Here is a 13936-nt window from a genome sequence, read left to right as displayed (position 1 = left end):
GGAAGTGGGGGGCGCTATGGGGGACTTTTGGGATAGCATTGGAAATGTAATTGAGGAAAATATGTAATAAAAATATTAAAAATCAAAAAAAAAAAAGAAAAACATCTATTTTCAATAAAAGAAAGAAAAAACACAACAAGACAAAGAACAAAATGAAACAAAACAGCGGGCTGGCGAGGTGGCTCAGCTGTAGAAGTACTGGCTGCTCTTGCAGAACACCTGGGTTTTGGGGCACTCACATGGTGCACATATATACATAAAGATGAATACTCATACAAATAAAAAATAATGAAAAGCCCCAGACATAAGAGGACATCATTCCTAAGCTGCTTTAGTCACAGACAACTGACTAGATCTTCTGCATAAGCAACATATACATGCTCATTCCCAGAGCACGGAGCAGAGACTGAAGCTGTTAATGCACTGGGGCACATCCTTCCTGTTGAATGCCAGAGTAAAGTGTATGCTCGCTGGGAAGGTGCCTTCCTCTCCCTGCACAGACTACATGCCATGAGAGGATGGTTCTGTAGCATGACTTTTATAGCAGGGCTACAAACTGCTCATGGAACAGGCTGCTTGATTCACAAGAGCTCAGTGTGCATCTTTTCCATAAATCTGTGCTTGGGACATCACACAGTGCACTTGAAGCTGGTGGCTGTGGTGGGAGCAGGTACCCCGTAGAAACTGGCCAGGCTGTAACTTGCCTTTCAGCCTGCTCAGCTATTACACACCCTCCAGCACACCACTCAAGCCTCCCTGCAGGAGTCCTTGACGGACCCCCTCCCTCTGCCTGCCCTGGGACTACACAGTCATCCTTGGTGCTTCTTTCCAGAGTCAAAGCCCTTCCTAAAAGGAGACACTAGGGAAGCAGAGGAGGAGAGAGGTGACAAGGACAGTCTAGCATCCTGGCTCTTTTAGTGCCATTCAGAGATACAGCAACATCTGTTAGGAAGTGACTTTGTTGATATTCCTGGTTGCAGTACTAAGCTGGGGAAAGGTGTCCTGGAGTTAGATCCCCACTGCCTCAGAAAGCCTTGGTGGGAAGGTGGGAGAGAAGATGTTACTCATCTGAAAGGCATGCCTTTGCCCTATAACTGAGTGCTGCCTGACCATCAGGGCAGCAAAAGGCTGGAGTAGAACCTGGGAGACTGGACCTTTCTGGCCACGCCACTTCTTAACTTATTTGAGGATCAGTTTCTTCATGACTGCAAGGTTAGCTAACAGTAATATCCTACATAGTTCAAGAGCTCTGAGACACGTATGCTGCCAATTTTAGTAAGAGCTACCTATAAAATGATTAAATTATTCCTTGCTCTCCTACCATTTTATTATAGGACTTTAAGAACTTTTAAAATGTACTATATATTTAAGTCCCCCCCCACCCCCTTTGATATCTATTCTAACTGAATTATTTCAGCCAAGTGCACTGTGGGGAACAGTGCCATGAACTGGGCTTCTCTGAGATCATACCAAGTGCTTCTGGACAAAATGGCTAGCCCAAAACCTTTCCAGAGTCTCTGAGCAGCATATACCTGGATACCAGAGAGATTCTTCACTTTGTGCATAAATTATTCCCAAAGCTGGCTGTCATAAAAGACACCTATGTGAGGCTGTACCTCCAGTGCTGTGCTGAAGCAAGTCATCTGAGTGTGCTGAGTGGGCAGGGCTGCTGATGGAAGGATTCCTGAAGCATACCTCATAGCACACCACGTCATGCAAGCCAAGCTCTCTTATCATTTTTCTGTTACCATGAGGACAGGTCATGTGCTGACTCAGCCTATCAAGCACTACAGTTTAGTTTTCAAGGACTGCGTTAAAAGCATGTGGGAGGTCAAGGCACAAGATTCTGTTTAGTGTCCATAGGCTTGAGACAGAGCCACTGAGTGGAGTCCTGGGTACCCACCTTCACCAGCATTGGGCCAGATTTCGCTGAGGACACAGTGTTTGTAGGGAGGACGGGAGCTGTAGACCTTGTGGGAGGCTGGTCTGCAGTTAGAGGGGTTTTCAAGAATTCAGGAACTGCTGGGGACACTGAGGTAAACTGTTGGGAAAGGCAGAAAAAGACAAGGTCATGAGATCAGTGACTGTAAGAGGACTGGAATTACCAAATACTCTTTCCTGACTACCCAGTACAAAGTGGTCAGCCTCAAGCTACACTCACATAAACAACAGAAGTGGACTCAGCAGGTTGGTTTTATGTTTGTACACACCAGCATACACATATACATATATGCAGTAATGATAAAGCATAAGAGGCTCTCAATTTGAGAGTGGGGATGTTGGAGGGGCTCGAAGGAGGAAAGGGGGGGGTAAGTGACACAATTCTATAAATGCATAAAATCTTACAAATGTTAAAAATAAAAACAAGCCTACAAACATGAGACAAAGAAAAATATACTATTGTGCCTAGGATCCAAAGGACTTGCAGATTCCATCTTGACGAAGCACGGTATTTACCTGCTTACCTCTGTAGCAATGGACACCTGAGACTAAGGGAGGTTAGACTGATAGATGGCAGTGGTTTTAAGTTTTTTTTCCCCCTCAAAAATATGGTTAGAACCATCCTTATTTTTGGAAAAAAATGTCAAGACTCATAAAAATACCCAAAACAATATATGGCATTTTTCCTGATAGACAGGGTCTGGCCTCTCAGAGAATGGATGTGCTCTGTCCCCCTGCAGCTGGCAGCATCTCAGTGAAGACTTCTGTCACCCCCAGGGCCTTCACTGTGCTGCACACCTCAGACTTCTGCCTCGGAGCTGATGCTAACTGACCACATACATTGTGTCTTTCAAAAGAGCAGCTGAATAACATATTCCCAGAAGACTGTCTCATTGCAGCCTGGAGCTTCTCTTATAGATGCTGGGCTTTGTCCTCCCTAAGGAGCAGCAGCATGGAGCTGGGGTGAGGTGGAAGTCAGAAGAAGCCGCAGAAGGTCTCACTCCTCACTAGTACTTCACTTCACATGTGACAGTGTCACCATCATGTGTCAGTGCCATATGCTATGGCCTCGACTTCAGGAATAACAGCTCAAACTTGTCCTTTCAGTTCCTTGAACAACCCTCAAATACATTATAGCAACAATCAAAATCAGTTCTCTAGTGGAAATATTTAAAATAGCAAACTATTTTTCTCTTCCTTAAAATAAACAACCTGAAAACCTGGAGTACTATTAGCAACAACAACTCTGAAACCTGGTGTGAATAAGCAATAAACATTTGTTCAATTGATGAATGGCGCTGTTGCGGCTTGTCCTTAGCAGTCACCCTCAAGCCCAGCTGTGCCTGTGTGAGCACAAGTCTACAGCTCTCTCCTTAAGGCCAGCTCCTGCTATTCATTTCTGCTTATGATTATTAATGTTAAGTTACTGTAAGGAACTCTGTAAAGAAAGCTGTGGTCAGTTTCATTTCATCCAGAAATGGCTTCTAGGGACCTGTCCTGTGTTCTTCAATACTAAGATGTCTGGCTCCCTGACAAACCTGTGGCCAGCCAAGTAAAAGGTGGCACTTCCTTACGGGACGTGGCCTTATGTTAGTTATTATCTAGAAAGAAGTATCTCTGGGTGGTCTTACAGGGAGCAGTCTTTGACTCTTGTATAATTGGTATATGAAGTAGAAGCAAATGCTTAAATTTTGAATTACATATTTATGTTCATACATTCTGCCTTGTGTGCTGACCAGCACAGGCAGCCATGATATATTTGAGAGTAAAGTGTTAACAACTTGAAGGGTCATCAGAGCATGGGGATGCTCGTGAGGATGTCTTCTGACCTACATCCCTAGGCTGTGCCTCCTTTAGCCTCTAAAGCAGATGCAGTCTTCTCATTATCTCTACTTCAGTGTGACTGTTCTCCACTGAAATGCAGTGGCTGCTCTCTGTACCTAATGAGAAGATGTACAAGTTGACAGAAGAGATCCAGAGTGGCCCAGGCATTCTGTCAGGCTTTGTAGCATGTCTTCAGAAGGACCCAAAATATCCTCCCCAAATGACACCCAGATCATGTCTAGGTGTTAGGCTCCAATTAGGTAAACTCTCCAAAGAATCCAGGTGCCAGGGTTTTGAAATAACCATGTTCTGAAAGGGTTGAAAATATGCAGGTCACAAAGGACACTTTCTCTGCTCTGAGCAATATGACATCACCTTAGAAAGAATGCTAGGTGAATGTCTAATGACACCGAAACCCACAGTCATTTTGTGAATTTCTAACTTTAATGATACAGAATTATTTTCCTAAAGAATAAGCAGAAGTTGCAGACCTGACTTTCCATTCCACAGGGTGACTATTCCCACCACAGGGTATAGATCATGGTTGCTGGTATCTTCACTTTCATCCCAACACCATCAAAAAAATCACCAGGGGCTGGGGACTGGCTCAGCTGGGGTACTGCTTGCCATGTAAGCACAAGGACCTGAATTTGGAAACTGAGTATTCATGAAAAAAAAAAAAAAAAAAAAGCAAGGTCTGACAGTATGCCTCGGTAAGCAAGCCTCGGTAATCCCAGTGCTGGGAAGGTAGAGGATACCCAGAGCTCCTCAGTTAGTCAGCCTTGTCAAGTAAGTGAGCTGCAGGTTCAATGAGTGACCTGATCTCAAAAAGTAAGGCCGAAGTGATTTGAGGAAGACCCTAATGTTAATCTCTAGCTTACACTCACAGACACATGCACACACACAAACACACACATGTGTGCGCAAACACTCACATGAACATATACAACACTTGACATCAACCTCTGGCTTCCACATACGTGTACATACACACCAACATGTACATACAACACATTATTCAAAGGGAAATGTCAGAAAAATATTAAATACTGGATATTTTGAAAATAAGTAAAAAAAGATACTTTTTAACCTTAAAGCTAACTTTTTTCTTATTAGAAATTGCTACAGGAAAGTTCTGCCACTGTGTTCTGAGAAGTGCTGAGTGCTGGAGTGAGTCAGCTCCCCAGTCCCTCACAGTGCAAGCTCTGGCTGCCTCTCCTGTACAATCTACACGAAGGCCCAAGTGTTGCTCTTTGGAAAGCTCTTCCTTTCTTATGTTGTAGCTTTTCAATCTCTAATAAATGTGCTTTTAATTCAGGATGCAGACCAGACCTTGCTGAAGATCACAGCATGCAAATAAACTCAAACTGTGACTGTTCTTTGACTACTGTTTATATATTTCAATTCCCACACAGATAAATAAGCAATGACTGAAATGGATACAAACCCAGACATGTTTTGTATGTTGAATATAGCATGTAAATTCTCATTTGGTGAAGTGTTTCACGTACAAGCTTTTATTTGTTTCTATAGTATAGACTTATAAGCTTAAGCCCTTGGTTTTGTTTTGAGAGAAGGAAATAGTGTTTACTGTCCTGTTTCAGGAACCTTCAACATTATTTTGTTTTACCCTCAGCAGCCTTGCATGACATACACTTCACTTTTAGACCAAGTAGCAGAACATGAGAAGTGCACAGAGACACCAGCACAAGCTGGTGGGTCCCAGGCCAGCGTCTGCTTTCTAATGTACCCATGGTGGGTGTGGGTACATGTATATAGTGCTGCTTTAAAAAGTGTGTGCATTAAACTATAAACAAGAGTGAGGCTGGAGAGACAGGTTAGTGGTGAAGAACCCAAACCGTTCCTGCAGAGGATCTGAGTCCGGTTCTCACCACCAGACTGGGTGGCTTATTACTGCCTGTAATGAGCTCTACAGAAGCTGGACCCCGACAGACACACACACATGCATCAGTAAGACTAAGCACATTTAGAGGCACCCTTGGTGTCTCCTCCACCCTTCTATGAGCCCCATTCTCTTCTCCTAGTAACTACTGCACTATCTGCTGTCTATGAATTCAATGATGGGACACAGTTCATGTCTGTCCCTTCGTGATTGGCTCGCTCCTTTAGTATGATGCTCAGCTTTGTTCATGCTGAGGTTGGTGCAGAACCCCTTCCTTTCTAAGGGTAGCTTTTGTTTCTGCATTCAGCCCCTGTGCACACTAGGGCTCTTTTTCTGTTTGCCATAAGATACTGTCCTCAGGAAACAAATATAAATGCTTGGTATGTATATTGTACAGAATATATATGCTCTAATTCTTTGTTTCAACTTTTTGGTTGTTTGTTTTTAAGACAGGGTCTTACTATAAGATCCAGGTCAGCTTGCAAAGTACTGGATTATAGGTGTGTGCCACAACATCCCACTTCCTGCTTTCAACTCGGAAACAGAACTGCTGGGTTATTGGTTAAGTTCTGTGTTAAACATTATTTAATTAGTTTCTCTGTGTAAGTGTGTGCGCATGCAGTCAGTGGAGGCTGGGAGGTAACACTCGGGAGCCACGTCATTCATTCTACTATGCAGGCTGCAGGGGCAGAACTTACATCATCAGACTTGGCAGCAAGTACCTTTGAGCCATCTCACTGGCCCAGTGAAACTGTGTCTATATTTTTAAAGATGTATTTATTTATTTTATTCATATGAGTACAATGTAGCTGCTTTCAGACACACCAGAAGAGGGCATCAGATCCCATTTCAGATGGTTGTAAGCCACCATGTGGTTGAAGGGAACTGAATTCAGGACCTCTGGAAAAGCAGTCAGTGCTTTTAACCGCTGAGTCATCTCTCTCCAGCCCATAAGATTGTATTTTTAAGATATCATTTTCTACAGTTACTATGTAATTACACTTAACTACTGTAATAATACCCAAGAATTCTAATTTCTCTACACACTTGCCAGAATGTGATATTTTCTGGGTATGTGGTAAGCATTTTGTGGCTTTATGTTTCCTTAATGATTATTTTATGCTATGTGTGTTGTTTATGTAACAATTATGATACACCAAAGGCCATCATATTTTATTGGCCCCTTGCATTCTACCCTATTTAGCATTCCTATTGCTGTGACAAAACATGGCTAAAGCAACTAAGGGAAGAGAGGGTTTAATTGGCTCACACGTCCATATTGCTTTTCATTACTGAAAGGAGTCAGAACAGGAGTGGTGGGAGCTAATGCAGAGGCCAGGGAGAGTGCTGTTTATGGGCTTGCTCAACCTGCTTCCTTACAGAAGCTCCCGGGGATGGCCCCATCCAAAATGGGCTAGGCCTCCCCTATCAATCATTAATTAAGAAGATATTCTACAGGCTTGCTTCCGTAGTTTGGTCTTATGAAGGTGTTTTCTTAATCGAGGGTCTCTCATCTCTTTAGTTTGTGTCAAGTTGACATAATTCTTTGGAGAAATGTCACTCAAGTCTTGCGCCAATTTTTGAATACTGTTTTCTTGTAGGTGCCCTTTATGCATATCAGAGATAATTCTTCATTCTGTGGGTTGGCTTTATTTATTATTTTACTTTTTGTGGGTTGGCTTTTTATTCTGGTGATAAGATTGTTCAGCCCTTCTTAATTTTGATGAGACCTAATTATCTACCTTTACTCTTGTTGCCTGGATCTTGTGTTCAAAACAGGGCAAATATGAGGTGGAGATGACCCTCCTGTGCTGTTTCCCATGTCTGTCCCAGTATTATAGCTCACATGCAGGTCTTCCTGCTAAGTCCTACATTCATTCTGTGTAGGACTGTAAGGGAAGAAGCACTCAGGCCCGCTCTCCTGACTGTGGATACACTGTTGCCTTACTAGCACAGTAACATACCGTTGCCGTAGTTGCCTTAGTAGTGCTTCTTGGTGATCTTGGTGTCTTTGTCAAGGAGTACATCACCACATACTAGAGGACGCTTTTCTCTAGGCTCTTATTTCAGTGGGCTCTGACAGATTCCACTTGGCTGTGTGCTTGTTCTTATGTTAGCACCATATTATTTTGACTTCTATGGCTTCATAATAAGGTTTAAAACCAGTGCATTATATATACATATGAAATTATCAAAAGAAGAATTTAATTAATAACAAGTTAAAAAATACAGAAAGGGTGAGGCTGACATTATTGTATTCTTTTAAGTTCATGATGGTTTTAAGGGCCCCTTACCAGGTTATGATAGGGCTTGCACTGAACCTGAGAATTGGTTTAGGTCATGTTGATGTTTTACCAAAAGCCTTCAATGAACACAAGGTGTCTGTCCATGCTTCGCTGACATTTCTGTAGTGATAACCTGATTCTCTTCTCTCTTTCTACATACTTTCTCAATCCATTGTCTTTGGTTACTATGGCAATTATGCACAAAATTGTCACATACAGAGATGTTGCTTTATGGCATCCCCATGTCTACCAGGCAGACCTGAAGGCATCAATCCTCCTGTCTTGGCTTCTTGAGGGTGGGAATACAGAGGTGTACACCCATCCTCAGCTCTCTTTTCTACTAGTAAGAGCAAACACTGTTGTAAACCATATCGTCATTACCACAGATTTATAATTTTAAGTTCTGCATAAAAAGAGTTAGAAATCAAGGTTGAAATAGTTTTTTATTTGTCCATATATTATTGTATTGATTAGCTTGCTTTTACTATGACAAATTGCCTGAGATAATCAACCTAGGGAAAAGTGTATTTAGGCTGTGGTTTCACAGGTCCTGTTACTTTGGCACAAGTCCATTCTGGTGAAAGTGTATGGAGGAGACAGCTTGCTACCTTGTGGTAGCTTGGAAGCAGGGGACAAAGTGAAAAGGGCAAAAGACTCTGAAAAACTGCTCACCAGAGCAGCTGGCCAACAAAGTTCCTTCTCAACGTACCAGGCTTTGGGAATTCACACAAGTCCTACCAAACCAGGCTTATAGTTGACCATCATGGTGTTTTAAAATAATAGATGATTAAAGGGCTTAAGAAATTCCTAAGAGTGTGCAGATGAAAGAGACTAGGTAAGCCCCTCACACCCACATGTGGAAACTGATTTTCTATAGTTTCCCAATGTTCATGAGTTGCCTAAAAGCATAAAACAAGTTGTGCTCCATTTGCTGTACGTGATCTTTGGGTATAGAATGAGTTCTAAAGCTGAGAGAAATACCTAGTTAGTTTGTGTTAATCTGTGGTTTCAACGACTATCCTGCCTTAGACTGGTGGGAAGGCAGAGGTACGGTGAGGTAAGGTGTTTCATTCATTAAGTCAGTGTGCTGTGTGTTTGGCTTGTATATTCTGTGGTTCTATGATAAAATGAGTGGTGATAGCATTGTCTCATGGCTGGTGAGGAGCAATATGCTAAGACCCTTTCCCTTGAGGTAAATGTAGGAGTAATTATATTAGGGTAGGTAAACCGTAGTAGATTTTATACATGTATTGAGCACTGTGCTCTGAATGTGGGATGCCTCCACAGGCTCCCAATGCTTAGTCCCAAGTTGGAGGTGATGGTTTAGGTTACTGGGGGTGGGCACTAAGGTTTTCTAGCTTGGCTCATGTCCTAGTCACTGTTCTCTAGACTGCAGATGCAACTTGAAGAGCCACTTTTCCTGCTGCCATGCCTGTCCTGCCATTTTAGACTTTTTTCTCACAAACTACAAGGCAAAACAAGGATGTTAAGTAGCTTCTTGCCAGGTACTTGCTCATAGTCATGAGAAACAGAACTAATAAAAGAAATTAAGAAACCTGGCCAAATACAATAAAGTTAAAAAATTGTCAAAATAAAAGTTACCAATTCTAGGTGATATAAAAATCCTTGACTTGACTGATACAAGGCTTGCTTCTGAACTTAGATTTAAAAAATGAAGACAGAACAGAACCCTGACAGTGTTACTTACAGCCCTACTTAAGGTTTCCTGTTCTCAGGTAGCAGGTAGCATGGCTGCCAGGGTCAGTGAGAGAGAGGACAGAATCTCTCTTGCCAGCAGAGCCACTGTGGCACATACATTTCTTGTTGCTGTGACCAAACACTTACCTAGAATTCCAAGGGAGGAAGGGTTATTCCGGCTCCCAGCTCTGACATACTGGGTGGAGAAGGCATGGCAGCGGGAGGCTACAGGCATACATCTGCTAGCCGAAGAGACAAAGGCTGAGCTAGCCCAGCTTTCTCCTCTCTCTTGATGTATTCAGTGGGATCCATCCCATGGAGGACCACCCTGGGTGTCCTGTACTCAGTTAAGCCTCTCTGAGAAACACCCTCAGCAGACATCCTCTTGCTTACATCTCCTACCTGACTCCAAAGCTCATCCAGTTGGTAATAAGGATCAACCATCCCAGCTTCAAGCAACACATTTCAGAGAGTGGAAGTGATAATTCTGTTACTAACGTTATAGCCATGTGAATAGCTGTTTCACCAACTTGATCTAATCAGACAGAAGCAAAAAAGTAACCCCAATGACTAAGTACAATGTTCTTCTAAAGTTTATTTACTTACATTCTTGACATTCTTTTTAGGCCTATTTTTAAAGCCTCAGCCAGGGTGAAGCAAATATGTGAGAGCACAGTAGGGCGGGTGCTCCTTCTCCATCTGCTCAGACCTCAGTGTGTGCTGCTCCTTAACCCTCAGTTTTCCCCGGGCCAGGTTCCAGAAATACTGTGGGCCACAGACACTGCTGTTTTGTGAGCCTGGATCTGGGCTGTCGCCACCCATACCATCTCTGATGGGACCACTTTTAAATATAAGAATACAAATGTCTATAGATTTTCCCAGTCAGTCATTTAGAGAGCTTAGTTAAGTCAGCCCTTATTGAAAACCTTTGGGTGCACACATGCATATAACACACAGACTAAGTTCCTCCACATATACATGCACGAAGTTGTCTGCCCTCCAAATATACACTAAATTGTCTACCACCCCACAAAGTTGCTAGCTCCCAACTCTACATGATCTACCTTTATAGTCAAGAGTTCTTTATTCTCACCAAAGACAACACACAAGCAGAATATGCATTTTGTACTACAATGAAGAGTGTAATGAAGAAATGCTTCAAGACAACTTTCTAACAAGAATATGTTCACAAGACCAGGACTGAAGAAAATGCATTTTCAGTCTCTGAGGTGTTCACATCCTGTCCACTCACACTGTCCCTTACACCACGGCCTACTTCATTATCTGGCAATTTAGCCAAAGAAATAATCGGGCAAGAGCCAAAAACTATAATCAGCAAGCAGGAGTGAAGACAATGGCATCTTACTGTAAACACAAAAGTAAACACCAGGAGTTGGCCGCAGTGCCTGACCACACGGCTGCTTAACTGGATGATGGAGCAGTTCAACTCTAATACACGACATGGTTTCTCTGCATGGCCCAGCCACACCATGGCTAGGACTATGGATATTATACTAAGCAAACCAGTCACAAAAAGACACACATTGTCTGGTCCCATTTTAAGAGCTACCTAAGGAGTCAAACTCCTAGAGGCAGGTAGGACAGGTCCTGGCAGCTGATGAGACAGGAGTGGGGGAGGGGTGAAAGGCTGTCGCACTTCAGTGCTGTTAGGTGAAGGGGCCATGGAGATCTGCTCCAAGACTGTGAGAATATATTTGACCCCTTAAAATGGTTCAGATGATAGAAAACAGGTTAGTTACATCATATTGTATCTGTCAGTGTTCTAAGAAGATGTGGTGGCTTGAATAAAAATGGCCCCTATAGGCTCTTGGATTTGAATGCTTGGGTACTAGGGAGTGGCACTATTAGGAGGTGTGGCCTTGTCGGAGGAGGTGTGCCACTGGGAATGGGCTTTGAGGTTTTAGGTGCTCCAGCCATGGTAAGTATAGCATTCTTTTCCTGCTGCCTGCAAATCAAGATGTAGAACTCTCAGCTCCTCTTCCAGCGCCATTCATGCCTGGATGCCACCATGCTTCCTGACTTGATGATAATGGACTAAACCTCTGAAAACTTAAACTGTAAGCAGCCCCAGTTAAATGTTTTCCTTTATAAGAGTTGCTGCAATCATAGTGCCTCTTCACACCACTAAGAGCCTAATGAAGAGAAGATTAGAATAATGTGTGTGTATGTCTATCAGAACTATTAAGTGAGAACCAGCTGTGAATTTTTATAGTGTTTGGCTCACGAGTAGGAAGTGCCAATACTTTAATTTTTTTTTTTTTTCCTAGTGAAAATACTGTCTTACCATAGTACGTAAGAATGTTAGGAAGGTCTTACCTGGGCTGGAGTGCTTGCAGTCACGGGAGGTGGCGAGGCACTGACTTTTGGCTCACTGGGGGATGCAGCTGAGCCCTGAGACTCCTGGCTCGCTGGCTGGTCTGGAGACAAAGCATCACTGCTATCTTCATCAAATGAGAACTCGCCATGAGTGTGAGGGTAGTCCTCCTTCACCACGCCTGCAGGGAGAACCACAGCACTCAGGGGGCTGACCAAGAAGGAAGCGATTAAAGCTGGGCTCTCCCAGGGGGAGCCACACTGCTATCATGCACTCTTTGGGGTTTTATGTTCTTCCAGTCAGATCAAACCTTTCAATCCAGCTACCTGCTGTAGGACGAAGAGGAGATTAGAGTGCTCTGTTGTTAGTTTTGTTCTGTGTGGTGCTGGGGATGGGCCCAGGGTGATGTACATGCTAGCCAAGGGGCCAGAGCACCAGCAGCACTCTAGTCCTGTTGGAAGGGGAGGGTTCTTGATGATACTGGAGAATATCACAGCAGGAAGGGGTGATCCAGGATGAAGGGCACACAGCCTCCTTTTCAAAATATAGCAGCAGGGCAAATGTGGAAAGAGAAGACCCTCCTCTCAACGGAGTAATATTTAAGAGATTCACAGACTTTATTTTTTTAAACCCTGACCTGGAAACAGGAGAAAGTGGGCATATTACGGGGCCTCTGCAAATCAGTCTCCATTTCAAAGACCAGCACACCTAACTACACTCACACCTCACTGCTGGGGCTCTCTTCCCAGATGTTCGGGATCAGCATTGACGGTTTTAGAATTTTGTTATTATAAACTGCCTACGGTTTAAACTCACACTGTCTTAGTAGGAAGTCCTCAGGGGTACAAGAGCCATACTAACTAGTGTCTCAGTATAAAAACCTGCTGACTGGGGTCCCACTGTTCATCTTTCCTGCTACAACTATGATAGAAATAAACAGAGCAGTGGTGACATGGGTGAGCCTCAGTGCTGGAGTGCTGTGCATGCACAGGCCTGTTCAAGTACCCAGAACCGGATGGACAGCAGCAGCCAAGTGTTAAGAGTGGGTGAAAGAGATGCCACTTCCCTTCAAGTGCACTGAAACCATGGACCACTCTCCTTGTCTGTGAAACTAATTATCTTTCTAATAGACATAATGAAGTCTACCAATCTGAAAGAGTAGAAACGAAACAGTGCAATACAGTAATTTACCTTAGAAATGTGATAATGGCATGAGACGTTCTTCTGACATAAAATGGGAGGCCATACTAACTGCACCAGAGGCCATTTCCTAATCTATAATAAAGAACCACGAGATGACCATCAGCTTCTCGCTGATTCAGAAAACAACATCCTTGACGGATGTTAGCATCTTAGTCAGATCTGTTTTATCTGAATCTCCTGTGCTTTCCTTTCTCCCAGAAGACTGAAGCTAGAACTCTTGCCTATAATCGCTTCCTTGACACTCGAATCCACAGGAAGGATGTTCTTCTCAACCAGCTCCATGGGACCAGGCCTTTGAGCAATCTTCTCGTTCAGGTCATCTGCCAGCCGAGCTCTCTTCAGCTTCATCTGTGTGGCCTGAAGAGATGGCTCTGCAAACGTTTCTGGAAGAGGAAGCATAGCTTTAACCATGGTGCCTAGCAAGCCACGGAACTGAGATGGCTGAGAGTGTTTGGTAGACATGGTAGCTCAGAGTGGGCTGGCTACCTGTCTATGCAACATAGCAGCTCCAAGGTTGAATCACCATGAACTGAAGCTGCAATGGGAACTGCCATCATGTGCCTACAGTAGGAGGTCAGATTTGATAGAACACGTATTAGTTATCAGGGAGACACAGCAGGAAGGCCAGTGTGGCCCAGAGCTCTAAAAGTGTAGGGTTCTCACTTGGCTTCACTGGAAAGGCAGTTCCTAGAAAGGGAGGAGGCATGGAGTCTTAGGGTAGAAGTGTATTTTCTTCCGTGGGAAGAG

At 43.5% G+C, this 13936-nt stretch overlaps 1 protein-coding gene across 4 annotated transcripts in view; it reads right to left on the bottom strand.

Annotated features, from left to right (window-relative positions):
- The window catches only part of Mrtfb (myocardin related transcription factor B), a 162097-nt gene that overhangs the window by 18227 nt on the left and 129934 nt on the right, over window positions 1–13936 (bottom strand). For all 4 annotated transcript variants that reach the window (XM_029470662.1, XM_021184572.2, XM_021184573.2 and 1 more), the window contains 3 exons: window positions 13411–13572; window positions 11989–12167; window positions 1904–2041 (listed from right to left, as the gene is read on the bottom strand). In XM_029470662.1, the coding sequence (XP_029326522.1) occupies window positions 1904–2041; window positions 11989–12167; window positions 13411–13572 (479 nt within the window). The remainder of the gene's footprint in view (window positions 1–1903; window positions 2042–11988; window positions 12168–13410; window positions 13573–13936) is intronic.

The sequence above is a fragment of the Mus caroli genome, chromosome 16 (genome assembly GCF_900094665.2).
Source record: "Mus caroli chromosome 16, CAROLI_EIJ_v1.1, whole genome shotgun sequence".
Lineage (NCBI taxonomy): Eukaryota > Metazoa > Chordata > Mammalia > Rodentia > Muridae > Mus > Mus caroli.
This window is presented reverse-complemented; position numbering and strand designations above follow the sequence as displayed.